The sequence below is a fragment of the Euleptes europaea genome, chromosome 5, assembly GCF_029931775.1.
Source record: "Euleptes europaea isolate rEulEur1 chromosome 5, rEulEur1.hap1, whole genome shotgun sequence".
Lineage (NCBI taxonomy): Eukaryota > Metazoa > Chordata > Lepidosauria > Squamata > Sphaerodactylidae > Euleptes > Euleptes europaea.
In genome coordinates this window covers 43,164,746-43,179,781 of record NC_079316.1, presented here as the reverse complement: position 1 = coordinate 43,179,781, position 15,036 = coordinate 43,164,746, and the positions used below count along the sequence as shown (strand labels likewise).

The 15,036-nt window shown below is 40.2% G+C and overlaps 1 protein-coding gene across 2 annotated transcripts in view; it reads right to left on the bottom strand.

Annotated features, from left to right (window-relative positions):
• LOC130478010 (glypican-5-like) overlaps positions 1-15,036 on the bottom strand; it is a 525,642-nt gene that overhangs the window by 332,600 nt on the left and 178,006 nt on the right. For both annotated transcript variants that reach the window (XM_056850119.1, XM_056850120.1), the window contains one exon: positions 331-464. In XM_056850119.1, the coding sequence (XP_056706097.1) occupies positions 331-464 (134 nt within the window). The remainder of the gene's footprint in view (positions 1-330; positions 465-15,036) is intronic.

The following is a 15,036-nucleotide window of genomic DNA, read 5'->3' as shown; positions in this document are numbered from 1 at the left end:
ATGCAGTGTATATGTGTAGAGAGGAGCAGGATCACACCTGCTGTCTCCCCCCGCAACATCGGCATACTTAGCCCAAATCTGCATACTTAGCCAATACAAATGAATGTGTATAGGATCTTCCATACTATTTGGATCTGGTTACTTCTAATCAGATGGAAGAGCCTTTCAGTTAAGTTTTCTGCTGATGTCTGACTGAAAGAGAACATACATAGCAGAACCAGTGAATGTGATCCCATTGTCCTCCATATGTGGTAACTGCATGCCCCTTTGAATCCCTGTGTAGGCCTTTTAAGTCAAAGTTACAATGAAACATGTCTACATGATGGTTACCTCCTTTTATTGGTTAGAATAGAGGAGTGTGCCATTGTGAGAGACTGTGCTTCAGATATTTCTTTTGCTTGTACTATATTGTCTGGTGAAGGTTTCATTTCTCTTTCTTCAGGATGTCCGCATACTTTATCAACCTGTAACAGAAAGAAGAGGGGGAAATGACCATACAGTGAGAATTTATTAGAATGGAAACTGAAGGCAGTTTCTTATAAACATAATTTGGAAGCGACTTGATGACACTTAACACATACATTTTCATGTATTTTCAGTATAAGCTATTTTGCTGTATATTTTTTGAGACTAACTATTGGATAGAAAATAAAAGGAATCTAGGGGTATGTTTACATTTTTGACTATTTGTGATGGTAATAATTTATCTTCAGTTGTATTGTACCTTGTATTAACTGGACCTGTTGGCAGCATACAACTTTTACGTTGTGCATTTTTTTTTCTTTTTCTTTTTAGTTTTAACTGATTTTAATTCCATTTATCCTTCCAGTTAGATGAGGCCAGGGAAGAGATGTACTGTCACAATTTTGATGGGAATGGAAGGCCCAGAAAAGGACACTCGCATCCTGGTTACAAAGCTCCTTCGTTGCCTTTTACCCATTTTGTGATAAGTGTTTCTCAACTTCGATTCTCAACACAAATGTTTTCCCACCAAGAGAGTTCCCGGGGGAATACTGCAGCCACATAACCATGTGTTTTACAAAATGTTTGTCACTGTAAACATTTTAGTAAAATAAATTAAATATCCTAGGTGGTAAATGGGTAAGAACCTCAGCTTACAAGGCAATGCATTCATCAAAATATCTGTGCTTTTGTGCATTTCCATTGTGACACTGCCTTTTAGCAGCTTGTTTGGTTTTAGAAATATTCAGCAGATTGTTATGTTTTCCAGGAAAGAGAAATACAGTAATTACTTTGATGTCATCATTTTAGGATTGATTCATAGGATGATCCAGCATGCAGGCTCTAGACAATGAAAGAGTACGGGGGCATGTCTTACAGTTGGTTGCACATTTCCATAGTGCACACAATGTGTGTATGATCAAATGCCTGTGGTGCCTACCTATGTAAATGAGTATGCATTGCCTGTGGAGTTTGTTCATTTTTCTATCACATGAGTGTAGCATTCTTACATGTAGTTCGTGCACACAAGCATATGATCCACTACATATTCTTCATGCAATGCGGTGGGAGGTTTCTAGTAGCCTGTGTTCTTGGATCCCTCTCTACTGCATCTAATTCTCCACAGCAAGCCCTTCACTCAACAAAGCTGTTTTTCTAGGGGCCTCTCCATAGATCAGGGGTAAGTCATAGTCTTCAATCAATCTGATAAATTTATTCCATTGAACAGATGATGGGACTTTGCACCAGATCCTACAGTCTGTCACTGCACAGCAAAGCACAGCATTAGACTGTCAGGGAGTGTCTAAAATTAGTCAATAAGAACCACTTTTACTCAATGACCCTGAGAACAAAGGTACTCTTTGCCTTTTTGGATCACGATGGGTAGCTGTGTTAGTCTATCTGGAGCAGTAGAAAAGAGCAAGAGTCCAGTAGCACCTTAAAGACTAACAAAATTTCTGACAGGGTATGAGTTTTCATGAGTCACAGCTCACTTTTTCAGATACCTTTTTAAAAGGCTTTTTTGTTTCTGATATGCTATTGTAATGGGATATGAACAAGGGATCATTAAGTGGGCTTTTCATTTGGCAGTGAATGGTCGCTTTTGTTTAGTAAACCAGTGCATTCTCACACATCCTGCAACAACTGAAAAGGCATTTATACTGAGGTTTCCATTGAAGATGCTTGATCACCTGCTAGTTGCAATCTGCACCTTAGAATATTCACAGATTATTTGCTAGAGCTTGAACAGTTTGGATGTGTTCAATTATGCTGAAAAGCTGATTGTCCATGAAAAATATCATACGATTGCCAACTTCGGTTTAGGAAACTCCTGCAGATTTGGGGGGAGAAATCTGGGGAGGGCGGAGAATGGGGCAGGGACTGAGCTCAGCAGGAATGTCATTTCATAGAATTTGCCCTTCAAAGCTTCCATTTCCTTCAGGGGAACTGATCTGTAGTGTGGAGGTCAATTGTTCCTGTAATTCCAGAATTCAGGCCCTACCTGGAGGATGGCAACCCTACATACTACTTCTGGTGGATCTTCCCTCGTGGCTGATGCTCCCTCTCCCTCCCTAACCTGCCAGCTGTTTGCCACATTCTTAAAGCAAAAAGCAAACAAACAAAAATAGTCCAAGTGTTTTCATGATAATTTACAGAGTCTAAGGAGTTGGACAGCCCATTCCTAAAGGGGGGGGGATAAATGCCCATAGGAGCCGGTGTGACCCCTATGCAAGCATCCATGCCACTTGTGCCAGGCAAACTGGCATGGATACCAGTGTAGGGTGACTTATGTTGGCCCCCTTGGAATGCAGCAGCAGTGCGTCTCCTGGATGCCTGCGCGGCCTCCTGTCGGCCTTTTCCTCGCACAGCTCTCCGCACCGGCATCCTGAGGGGGGTGTTCCGTGGGTGTGCCCATGGACAGAGCTGGCCTTAGGCAGCTTCCTAACCCCTTTCAGGCTTAATATGAACCATTTTGCAGGCTTTAGGATATGCCTACAAAATTCATGGGACAGCCCCATGGAACTGAAAATGATGTTCCACAGGTGGGGTTGCCAACTGCCAGGTAGTAGCAGGAGATCTCCTGCTAATTCAACTGATCTCCAGCCGATAGAAATCAGATCACCTGGAGAAAAATGGCTGCTTTGGCAATTGAACTCTATGGCATTGAAGTCCCTCCCCTCCCCAAACCCTGCCCTCTTCAAGCTCCGCCCCCAAAATCTCCCACCGGTTGCAAAGAGGGACCTGGCAACCCTATCCACAGGGCTTAAAGAATATATCTTTTAAAAACCTTTTTTCCAGCTTGCTGCACTGACAGCAAGCCGCTCTGGAGGCGGCGCAACTCCACTGCCTCCAGCTGCCGCAAAACCCCTCCCCCACACTCAGGATTGCACAGTTAGTGTCCCTTATGGCTGCCTGACTGAATATTCATGAAAGCTAAAGGCAAGCAAATGGCCTAAATGTGGATACATTTGCACATGCACATTCTTGCACAGACTCTTGGAAACTGGAGTTCCTCCCTTCCTGCATCTGTGAATTCTTATTGTTAAAGATTTGTTCCACTAACTAAAGAGGTAACACAGAGCTTGCTTCTTGGCCCATCATGACCAGATATTTTTAATAGAAAATTATCAGATCAGGATTTTTTTTTGTACATGTGCATTCTCTCACTGCCTCATGGGAGTGGTAGTTGTTTTTCAAAGGAAGGCACCATACCCTATACAGCTGTGTAACTCTTCTCCAGCAATGTGACAAAAAGCTGCTCTTGATTGGCTGTGTTTGTGTGTTAATGATCTTGAAGCATATTGAAGCGGGTCAGTGCCTTTTGAGTGACTATGCTCTTAGAATGGACCCCTTCCTGAGAAGTGGTATGTTATCTTATTCAGATAGTCACCTACTAAGCAGGACTCAACTACTTTACTCACTTAAAAAGTCTTTTTATTGATGTACTCCAATGTAATTGTGTATATATATGTGTATATGCAAGTATTACAAAGTCTTAATATTCAGTAACAATGTATACAGTAAAGCAAGCAAGTTCTACACACTATTCAGTTTTAAAATCCAACACTTAAAAATATAACAGTCAAATAAGTCTGATTTAGTTCAAAGTATCTAATTCACATTCTAGAATAATATATTTGTAAAGCCATACATACCAACACCATCTTCTGAGACCCTCTGAGAGAGGTCTGAAGTACTAGCCCTCTCTTTGCCTGTATTTATACTGTTTCAGTCACCTTCAAAGAGGCTGTCTTTGAGAATTGAGCAATTCTCATTTTTACTGCACATGCTCAGTGGCCTCTCATTGTATTGCCAAATAAGGACTTCCTCTTCCACTATGCTATTTTGCTAAACTTTAAACAATCAGTTTTGAGCTTTATTATCACTCTATATAATCAATTTTAACATCATTCTCATCTCCAGAAAATTACGTTGAGATTGAACCCATTCATTAATTAATAGCATCTTGTTTTCATGTTTAAATAATAAAATACAATTATTGTTTACATTACATCATTACAGCATAGTCAGCATCATATACCCTTGGCATGGATAACATTTCTACATTTAAAGTCATTGGAAAAGCGAGAATCAAGTTCTGTAACTCAAAAATTATAGAAAGAGCGGCTAACAGTTTCTCGTTAGCCATTGAAAAGGCTGGGAAAGGTCATAGAAAAAAGGCAGAATGTGCTGCTAGTTACTTACCGAAACCTTTAATAGTGTAATAGAAGCATAAGCCTCTGGCAAAGAATATTCAGGCTCTCCTTCCTTTTAAGAGGAAATTAAACCTCTGCTATATTTTTGCAGTTGATATGTGTAATTGGGTTTTATATTGAATAATTCTGCATATGTACAACACTAATACCATGTTCATGTGCTCTAATATGTCAAAGCCTGTAACAATATGAAGCAACTTATGCAGAGAAGCTTATATAAATGGCTGATGCACAGTCACAAAGCTGCTTGACATGGCATTTCAAAGTAATCTCAAGAGGAGCTCAACTTGCATGTAAAAAAACAGTTTGATCACAATAAGTTCAAATATTGATCAAATTTGATCCAGCATTCTTGACATGCCTGGTTTCAAGTTGTACAAATTTAAACTTAACTGAGCAAGTAACCATAACAAATAGTTTAGCATCATACTAGTAGTAACTGAAGATGAACCTCATATTCTAGATATAGCATTGATTTGTATTAAGCAGTAATGTTTTATGGTACCATAGATTCTCAATGATCATTTTGTTTTTCTCAACAAGAACTGGTTGATAAGTGTTCAGTATTAACCTCACTGGTATAACCTCAAGTTTAATCTCACTGGTGCTCATGCCAAATGACTTCTCTTTAAATCCCAGCTCTCAGTAATTAGTTGTTTGACATTTACCACCATCCTTTGCAATTATTACAAATAATCACCCTTGCTAGGGCTTCACTCACAAATAAGTGGAGGGGAAGCCTGGGTATTTCATATGAAATCCTTTGAATTCTCACAGCTTGAGAAACCTGAAAAACTCAGGTCACATTTAATATATCTAATGTAATCAAACGAAGAGAAAAATGTCATGCTTTTATAAACATCTCATCTCCCTAAAGAAGCAGACCTTTCCCCTCCCGTTCAGAGAAGACAGGCTTTTCTGATTCCTCAAAGGGAAGCTTTGAAACTTTTTAAAACAAACAAGACAGATGTACAAAACAAAACAGATATATAAAACAAAGCAAGACAGATATGCAAGGGATTGAGATGCACAAAAGTTTCAAAACTCATGTGTCTTCATTTCTGAGTTGCTACACCACCTACAATTTAATTCAGTTGTTATTTATCCTCACATTCTTAACATAGTATGCCTCTATGGGAGGCACTAATGGTGATATTGGAGGGCTAACTCTTCTTTGGGTAGATTCCCATATTCTGAATAGTCCATCTGTAATTACATGGGTTCCATTTTATATTGTATTTTTAACTAGTTTTTTAATCCATACGTAATTATGTAAACCTTCTTCCAAATCTGCTGTTTATAATTTTATTGCTCTTTGCTCCAAATTTTCACAGTCCAAACCAGGCCAGCTGCTTGGTAATATAATTTAATATTCGTTGCGGGGGCAATTTTAACTGGCATGTTAAGGACACACTTATTTGTATTTTGATGCCTTTTTTGCTTCTGGTGTGTTACCATAATAGCAAACTACAACCTAGTTATTAAAATTGATTTTCTTTCTAACAACGAGTAGCAACTACTTATTATATTTTAACTTATCTTGAACATCCCTCAGTATCTCAAAAAGGCACCTCTGCAAATGCATTTAGCTAATGGATTAATTGAATTAATAATCAACAAAATGGACTTTCCTCTTCAAGATGCCACTAGCCTGGTTGCCACTGAGAAGTCACAAGAGTCAAGAGATCTTGTTCAGCATGTTTCCACTTGATGCAAGATTTCTCTGTTTTGAGAGGAGACTTCACTCTCCCCCCCTTTTTTTTAGTTTTTAGATTTTTCTGCAAGTCTTGAAGTCACCCAAGGTTTGTAGAAACATCTTCCATTTCTGTACCAAGTGCCAGTGGGTGAATTTTTTAAATCCATACTTTGGGAGCAAATTCAGAATTAGATACATCATAAGGACATAGTTTTTAAAACCCTCAAATATACAGAGATTTCACCTCAGAACTAAAACATTTGCACAATGGCTTCTGCTTGTGAAGATGGTGTAACAATAGTGTAAAAGCAGCTCTATATTTTATAAAGGTGTGTGGGCATAGTTCTTGAGGTGCCATATTTAACCATTATGTGGTACCATGGTCTTAGACAAAGAATGGTATTTTAAGGCAAAGGAGCCCAGTCAGGTTATTTTAACTTAGAAAAAAAATATAAAGCAACATTTTGTCAGGTGAATATATTTAGGTCTCATTGACACCTACAGTTAATGAACAGCCATTCCATAACCTCAGCCATGGATTCCATGGGTCAACACAATTGTAAAACATACCTATCAATTAACTTGGGATACCCTGAAACAACCTACAACAAACCTAAGTGATCAAACAAGGTGACAGGCAGAAAATTCAACCAGGTATCCTTTTACTAATTCACAATAGAGATGATGGAATGCATGGAGATAATTAACATGCAGTCCATGTAACCCAGTGGATTGAATTAGGGTATTTTTAGTCAGAAAATTATGAAGTGTTTTACTCAGGAAATGACAAACACAGAAAAAACAGAGTTGCTCTAACAGTGAGATGAGATGTGGCACAAGCAATCAGGGGCCATAATGCAAAGTGTGACCAAATAATGAAGAAGAAGAGTTGGGTTTTATATGCCAACTTTCTCTACCCCTTAAAGAAAAATCAAACCGGTTTACAATCACCTTCCCTTCCCTGCCCCACAACAGACACCCTTTGAGGTAGGTGGGGCTGAGAGAGTGTGACTAGGCCAAGGTCACCCAGCCGGCTTCATGTGTAGGAGCGGGGAAATAAATCCAGTTCACCAGATTAGCCTCCGCCACTTGTGGAGGAGTGGGGAATCAAACCCAGTTCTCCAGATCAGACTCCACTACTCCAAACCACCACTCTTAACCACTACACCACACTGGCTCTCTTAATCAGCCTAATATTAATCAGCCTATCAACATAATCATCATCCAACTTTATACCCCAACTACAGACACTGAAGAGGAAGAAACTGAAAGTGGAAGCGATTTGACAGCACTTCACACTAGGGCTGTCGATTCGGTTCCATCCAAACTGAAAAACAGCCAAATTTCCCCGATTCGGCGGTTTTCAGTTCGGATGGAACCTAATTCAAAAAAAGGCGGGGAAACAACAAGCCAAATTCAGCGAGTTTGGATCGCCGAATAAATTCGGCAAATTCGGGGGGCTCCGAATCAGCAGCATAACCATCAGTTAGTAAGCAACTAGCAGCATTCTCCCGTGGCCAATGGTGGCCAAGCTGGGTCTTCTCCTGGCCAATCAGAACAGGGATTCTCCCTTTTTAATTGGCTAGGAGTATAAAAACTCCCGTCCTCCCGTCCCGTCCTGAGTCTGGAACTCATTTCCTTCCATTTTGGTGCTGCTGCTCCTGACTCTGAGAGATCCCAATTCCTGCTTACTGGAATAGGACTGGATTGGATTTACTTCTCGTCCCTGCTCCTGCTGGAAGACATCCACACAGTTTGATTTTTGGGGTTTTCCTCTATACCTTTTCTCCTATGTGTGTGTGTGTGGGGGGGGAAAGCAGATTCTGTGTGTGTGTGTGGGGGAGCAGTTTCTGTGGGTGAGGGGGAAGCCAAAGGGGGTTGCTTGTTCTGCCGTGTGTTTGTGCTCACTCGCCTCTGCGGGAGTTTACATTCTGCTTTTTTTCTGCCCGTGGCCTGGCCACCCTCGCCTGGAGTTGAGTCCCCTCGCCAACCGCCCCACCTCCTCCTTGGGTCATTTGTAGGTGGTTGAGCCAAGCCGTACTGGCTTGAGGGGGGGGTTTGGTGCCCACTCACCTTTATTTTGGGTTGAGCCTAGCCGTACTGGTTTGAAGGGGAGGGGGTTTGCCAGTTTTGCCATGTGTTTGTGTTTGTGCCTGCTCACCTCTGCGGGAGGTTGCGTTCTGCTTTTTTTCTGCCGTGGCCTGGCCAGTGAGTTCAGTCCATGTGGCGGTGCGCACGTGTGAGTCTCTCCCTCCGCTCGCCAACTGCCCCGCCTCCTCCTTGGGTCATTTGTAGGTGGTTGAGCTGAGCCGTACTGGCTTGAGGGGGGGGGGATTTGCCAGTTCTGCCGTGTGTGTTTGTGCCAGTTCGCCTCTACAGGAGTTTGCGTTCTGCTTTTTTTCTGCCTGTGGCCTGGCCCAATCTTCACAAAACTTGGGGGTTCTTGCAAGAAGGGTCCCCTCAAGCTACACTGAAAGTGTGGGACCTCTACCTCCAAAAATGCCCCCCCCAAGCCGCGGAAAGCTGCAAATGTGTTTGTAATGGCTTTATTGCAATGGGCAGAAGGGGGGCCCTTCCGGCCCCCATAACTTGGGACCCACTGACCCAATCTTCATAAAACTTGGGAGTTCTTGCAAGAAGGGTCTCCTCAAGCTAAACGGAAAGTTTGGGACCTCTACCTCCAAAAATGCCCCCCCCCCAGAGCTGCGGAAAGGCGAGAATGTGTTTTTAATGGCTTTAAATGGCCGAATGTATTCACAAACTCCAAACTTAGTGCCGAATTCCACGGATCCAAATCGGGGAAGTTCGGACTTCAGCATTTCCCAAATAAAAATGGGCCGAATTTTGCCGAATCAGAATTTTACCAAAAAAAAATTCAATAGCCCTACTTCACACACACACAGTCTGTGTTTACTTTAAATGTGCTCAACAGAGTTTATAAATGTTCACATATTACAGCCTAGAACTGGATTAATTTGAAGTATTTAACAAGCAGACCTCTCTCAGTTTTAAACTATCTAAAGCAAATGTGACATTTTGTAAAAGAAGGCTTAAGGGCTGCAAGTGTACTTTATCCGCAGCAAAACTCATGCTATGTACTATAGATCTGTGGAAGGTATTCTAGGAGTAGCAAGATTGGGAATGGATTATTACATGCCTAGTGCCCAACACCTAGATTTTTTATCTGCCCAGCCAGCTCTCCACAGACTTGGAAATTTTTAAAATGCTCTCAAGCAGCATCAAACGGGCAAATGTCCAAGGTTTTTCCAGGCATGGAAAATCCCTTCAGTGTTAGGAAATGATAGGTCATATGACTCAAAAATGCGACAAAGGATAATAACTGCCTGTACACGGATATCCTAAAGATCAAGTACTAATCATTCCTTACTCTCAGCTCCATCTTGTTAGTGGCGACATTTGCCTTTAGATATTGACAATCAGCAAAGGTTATGCCTAAGGGTATAATTACCATAGTCCAGTGCATATGGGGAAATCTATTGGGAATCAATTCAATAAATCCTTTTAAAGGCTCTCAGAAACATTAGGTAACATAGGAAGAAATCAATTTAAAAGATTTCCATTTTAATTTAATTTCCATTTTATCATTTTGAAAATTAATTACATTAAGCCAGAGATGTACTGAGACCTGATGTTCTCTTCCACTCAGCTAAAATGAAAGCAGTAATCAAAGAATGACTGTTTCAGAGGCTAGCCATGTTGGTCTGCCACAGCTCACTTCTTCAGATATAGCTAGAACGTGATTCTGTCTATCCTTAAGCAAGCTACCATCCCAATCATGTCGAACAGTCCATTGTCTATAGCCAAGCCCTACACTATAGTCGCATCTGCTCCAACCCCTACAGCAAGCATTTTTGCAACTACAATATCCTGCTGATATGGTAAGAAAGATGATTGGAAAGGTCAGAATGATACCCAGGCACAGCTTCCTACAAGCCCAAGGGAAATGTCAATAGAACACCTCTGGTGGTTATGTACAGCTCACAAGTCAAGCCAGTCCAATGTATTATTACCAATCTACAACCAATGCTGGATTGTGACACTTCCCTCGCTAAGGCACTGGGGGCCTGACCCTTTCTTGCTTACAGGCAGCCTGCTAACCTAAAACAACTTATCACTTACAATGATAAACTATTTAGCAGTAGCATGGACTCTGCTACCAAGGTCTGCAACAAACCAAGGTGCCAACTTTGCTCTCATATAGATCCTAGCAACACCATCACTCGGCCCAGCAACGTCAACCATACTATCTCAGGTTCATACTCCTGTTCATCTTCTAACGTGATTTATGCCATCACATGCCAGCAATGCCCTTCCATCCTCTACATTGGACAAACAGGTCAGTCCCTGCAACATAGATTAAATGTATATAAGTCTGACATCAGAAACCATAACATTCAGAAACAAGTGGGAAAACATTTTAACCTTCCAGGACATTCAGTTGCTGATTTAAGTGTGTGTGTGTGTGTTAAGTGCCATCAAGTCGCTTCCGACTCATGGCGACCCTATGAATGAAAGTCCTCCAAAATGTCCTATCTTTGACAGCCCTGCTCAGATCCTGCAAATTGAAGGCCGTGGCTTCCTTTATTGAGTCAATCCATCTCTTGTTGGGTCTTCCTCTTTTCCTGCTGCCCTCAACTTTTCCTAGCATGATTGTCTTTTCCAGTGACTCTTGTCGTCTCATGACGTGACCAAAATACGACAGCCTCAGTTTAGTCATTTTAGCTTCTAGGGTCAGTTCAGGCTTGATTTGATCTAGAACCCACTGATTTGTTTTTTGGCAGTTCACGAAACCCGTAACACTCTCCTCCAACACCACATTTCAAAGGAATCTATTTTCTTCCTATCAGCTTTCTTCACTGTCCAGCTTTCACACCCATACATAGTAATAGGGAATACGATGGCATGAATTAATCTACTCTTGGTGGCCAGTAACACATCCTTACACTTCAAAATCTTTTCTAGCTCCTTCATGGCTGCCCTTCCCAGTCTCAATCTCCTTCTGATTTCTTGGCTGCAATCTCCCTTTTGGTTGATGGTGGAGCCAAAAAATAGAAAGTCTTGAACAATTTCAATTTCCTCATAGTCAACCTTAAAGTTGTGTAATTCTCCTGTAGTCATTACTTTTGTTTTCTTGATGTTCAGCTGTAGTCCTGCTTTGGCACTTTCTCTTTTAACTTTTAGCAGTAGTCGTTTCAAATCTTCACTATTTTTTGCCAATAATGTAGTGTCATCAGCATATCTCAAATTATTAATGTTCCTCCCTCCAATTTTCACCCACCTTCATCTAAATCTAATCCTGCTTTCCTAATTATATGTTCTGCATATAGATTGAAGAGACAGGGAGATAAAATACATCCTTGTCTGACCCCTTTGCCAATTGGAAACCATTCCGTTTCTCCATATTCTGTTCTAACTGTGGCTTCTTGTCCAGAGTACAGGTTGAGCATTAAAACGATCAGATGTAGTGGCACACCCATTTCCTTTAAAACCAGCCATAGCTTTTCATGATCCACACAGTCAAAAGCTTTGCTGTAATCTATGCAACACAAGCTGATTTTCTTCTGAAATTCTCTCGTATGCTCCAGTAACCAGCATATATTTGAAATATGATCTCTAGTGCTTCTTCCTTTTCTGAAACCAGCTTGAACATCAGGCATTTCTCGTTCCATATATGGTAACAGCCTTTGCTGTAAGATTTTGAGCATCACTTTACTTGCACGAGAAATTAATGCAATGGTCCGATAGTTGTTGCAATCTTTGATGTCTCCTTTCTTGGGAATTGGAATGTAAATGGATCGTTTCCAGTCTGTGGGCCATTGTTTTGTTTTCCATATCTGTTGGCATATTCTTGTCAAGATTTTGATGGACTCTGTTTTTGTGGCTTGGAATAGCTCTATTGATATCCCATCTGCTCCTGGTGATTTGTTTCTCACGATTGCTCTCAATGCAGCTTTCACTTCACTTTCTAAAACTGTAGGTTCTTCTTCAAAAGATTATTCTTGGAAAGAATCTTTTATCCTTTCATCTCTTTTGTATAGTTCTTCAGCGTATTGTTCCCACATTTTCTTTATTTTGTCCTGTTCAGTTAATGTATTTCCATGCTGATCTTTCAGCATGCCTAACCTTGGTTTAAATTTCCCTTTGATTTCTTGGATCTTGTGGAACAGATCTCTTGTTCTTCCTTTTTTGTTGTTCTCTTCTATTTCTTTACACTGATTATTATAATAGGTCTCTTTGTCTCTACGTGCCTGTCGCTGGAACGTTGCACTTAGACTTTTTATTCTATTTCTGTCACCTTCTACTTTTGCTTCTCGTCTATCTCTGGCAATTTTAAGAGTTTCCTGAGACATCCATCAAGGTTTTTCTTTTCTTTTGGCTACAGGAATAGTCTTTGCACATTTTTCCTTGATAATATCTCTAGTTACCACCCATAGTTCTTCAGGTTTACATTCACTTGAGCTCAGTAATGCAAATCTGTTCCTTACATGGTCTTTAAACTCTTCCGGAATATTGCTTAGATTGTATTTCGGTGCTATGAATGTTTTGGTATTTTTCTTAAGCTTTATCTGGATTTTTGATATTAACAATTCTTGATCTGTACCGCAGTCGGCTCCTGGTCTTGTTTTGGCCGAGAGAATAGAGATTCTCCATCTTCTGCTTCCAATTATATAATCTATTTGATTTCTTTACTGGCCGTCTGGTGATGTCCATGTATACAATCGTCTATTTGGTTGCCTGAAACATGTGTTTGCAATTAACAGATTGTTGTCTTCACAGAATTCTACGAGGCGTTCTCCTGCTTCATTCCGTGCTCCTAGCCCAAATCTGCCAACAACATTTGATTCTGCTTTATTTCCTACTTTTGCGTTCAAATCACCTATGATTATCAGCATATCTTGTTTAAGTGTCTGATCAATTTCTTCCTGAACACTGGCATAAAAACTTTCAATTTCTTCCTCATCAGCATCTGTATTTGGGGCATAAACTTGAATGATACTTATGTTGATAGGCTTTCCCTGAAATCTGATTGATATTATTTGGTCAGACTTTGCATTATAGCTTTTGACTGCCTTTGCTACATCTTGCCTCACTATTAAAGCAACTCCGTTTCTTCTCTTTTTGTCATTCCCTGAATAAAACACTTTGTAATTTTCTGATTGAAAATGTCCTAATCCAGTCCACTTTAATTCACTTACTCCCAGGACTGAAATATCCATACGTTCCATTTCTTGTTTAACAATTTCAAGCTTACCCTGATTCATGCTCCTCACATTCCATGTTCCTATTATATGTGTCGAACAGCTTCAGACTTTCCTTTTCCTTTTGATTTAAGAGTAGCAGTATCTAATTCACTGTTCTCTATTTAAGAATAGATGGAATCACATTCTAGCTGTGTCTGAAGAAGTGAGCTGTGGCTCATGAAAGCTCATACCTTGCCAGAAATTTTGTTAAAGGTGCTATTGGACTCTTGCTCTTTTAAATGTATATTGTAGTCAGCTTGATTAGAGCAGAGGGGAAATACTTGGGGGCAGAAAATTAGCATCTATAGTGAGATAAAAAAATCCTATTCAATGGGTTTAGAAGGGTATAATTCTGTTTAGGATCCAAGAGATCTATTAACAAAAATTCACTGTCAAACTAGGTAAGACACTGAAATATCCATGAATGAACCTTCAGTTACACCATTAGCATTAACTTCTCTCAAATGTGAGCCAATGACCTATGTGAGGAGAAAGGCAGTGGTTAATGTAGGAAAACCAAAGCTATTCTGCCCTTATTTATGCATACACAGGAGCTCAGTTAATGACACAGATTATTCGATAATTGTGTGTGTGTTTTAACAACAATACCATATTGATTTAACCCAAAGGTCAGCATTAGGAAGCAAGAAATATGACACCTATTTTCCACAAGAGGATTGGTGGATTTAATACTCCCCTTGAATACAGGCAGTTCAATTCTCAAAGCAGTCATGCTGAAGCCGCCTCACTTACACTGCTATTTCCTACTTTTGAAATATAAAATTAAGCCTGCATTATGCAAGTATAAATAAGATCATGACTAGAGAGACTACTTTGTTAGTCAATTCCAGTTTATGTCTATTTCTGGGGAAATGGCTGTCCTTACCATAAGGGATATTTTGCAAAGCACATTTCAACTGTTAACTTTGCTTAGTTTCAGACGTTTTTAATAATCAGGATGTCTCTGGGTAAAACTGTTAAGGTTCCCGCCTGAAGAGCTCCAACATAAAGAACACATTGTGAGACTGTAAAAAAAAAAAAAAGTCTTATGCATATTAGAGCCTCTCACAGTAGATCAGAATATACTGACCTTGTAAATTTTTAACATTTAACATTACTTTTTGCAGTTACAGTCCATCTCCCCCCCCCCTGGTGTATATCTATTGATGCTAAGTAAGGAAACAGGTGGCAATCATATCACCTATCCCCCTGTTGTAGAAGTACGATTTTGATACAACAGGAACTGATTGGTCAAAGTGTTTAACTATAACACCCTATTAATTTGTCAATAAGTAAGGTTCAACTGTCTTTACTACAACTAAGCTAAATAAAACACCTGACTTCATACTCCTATTTGTTGGATGTGAAAAGAGCTCCTCCTTTTAGCAATTCTTTGAGG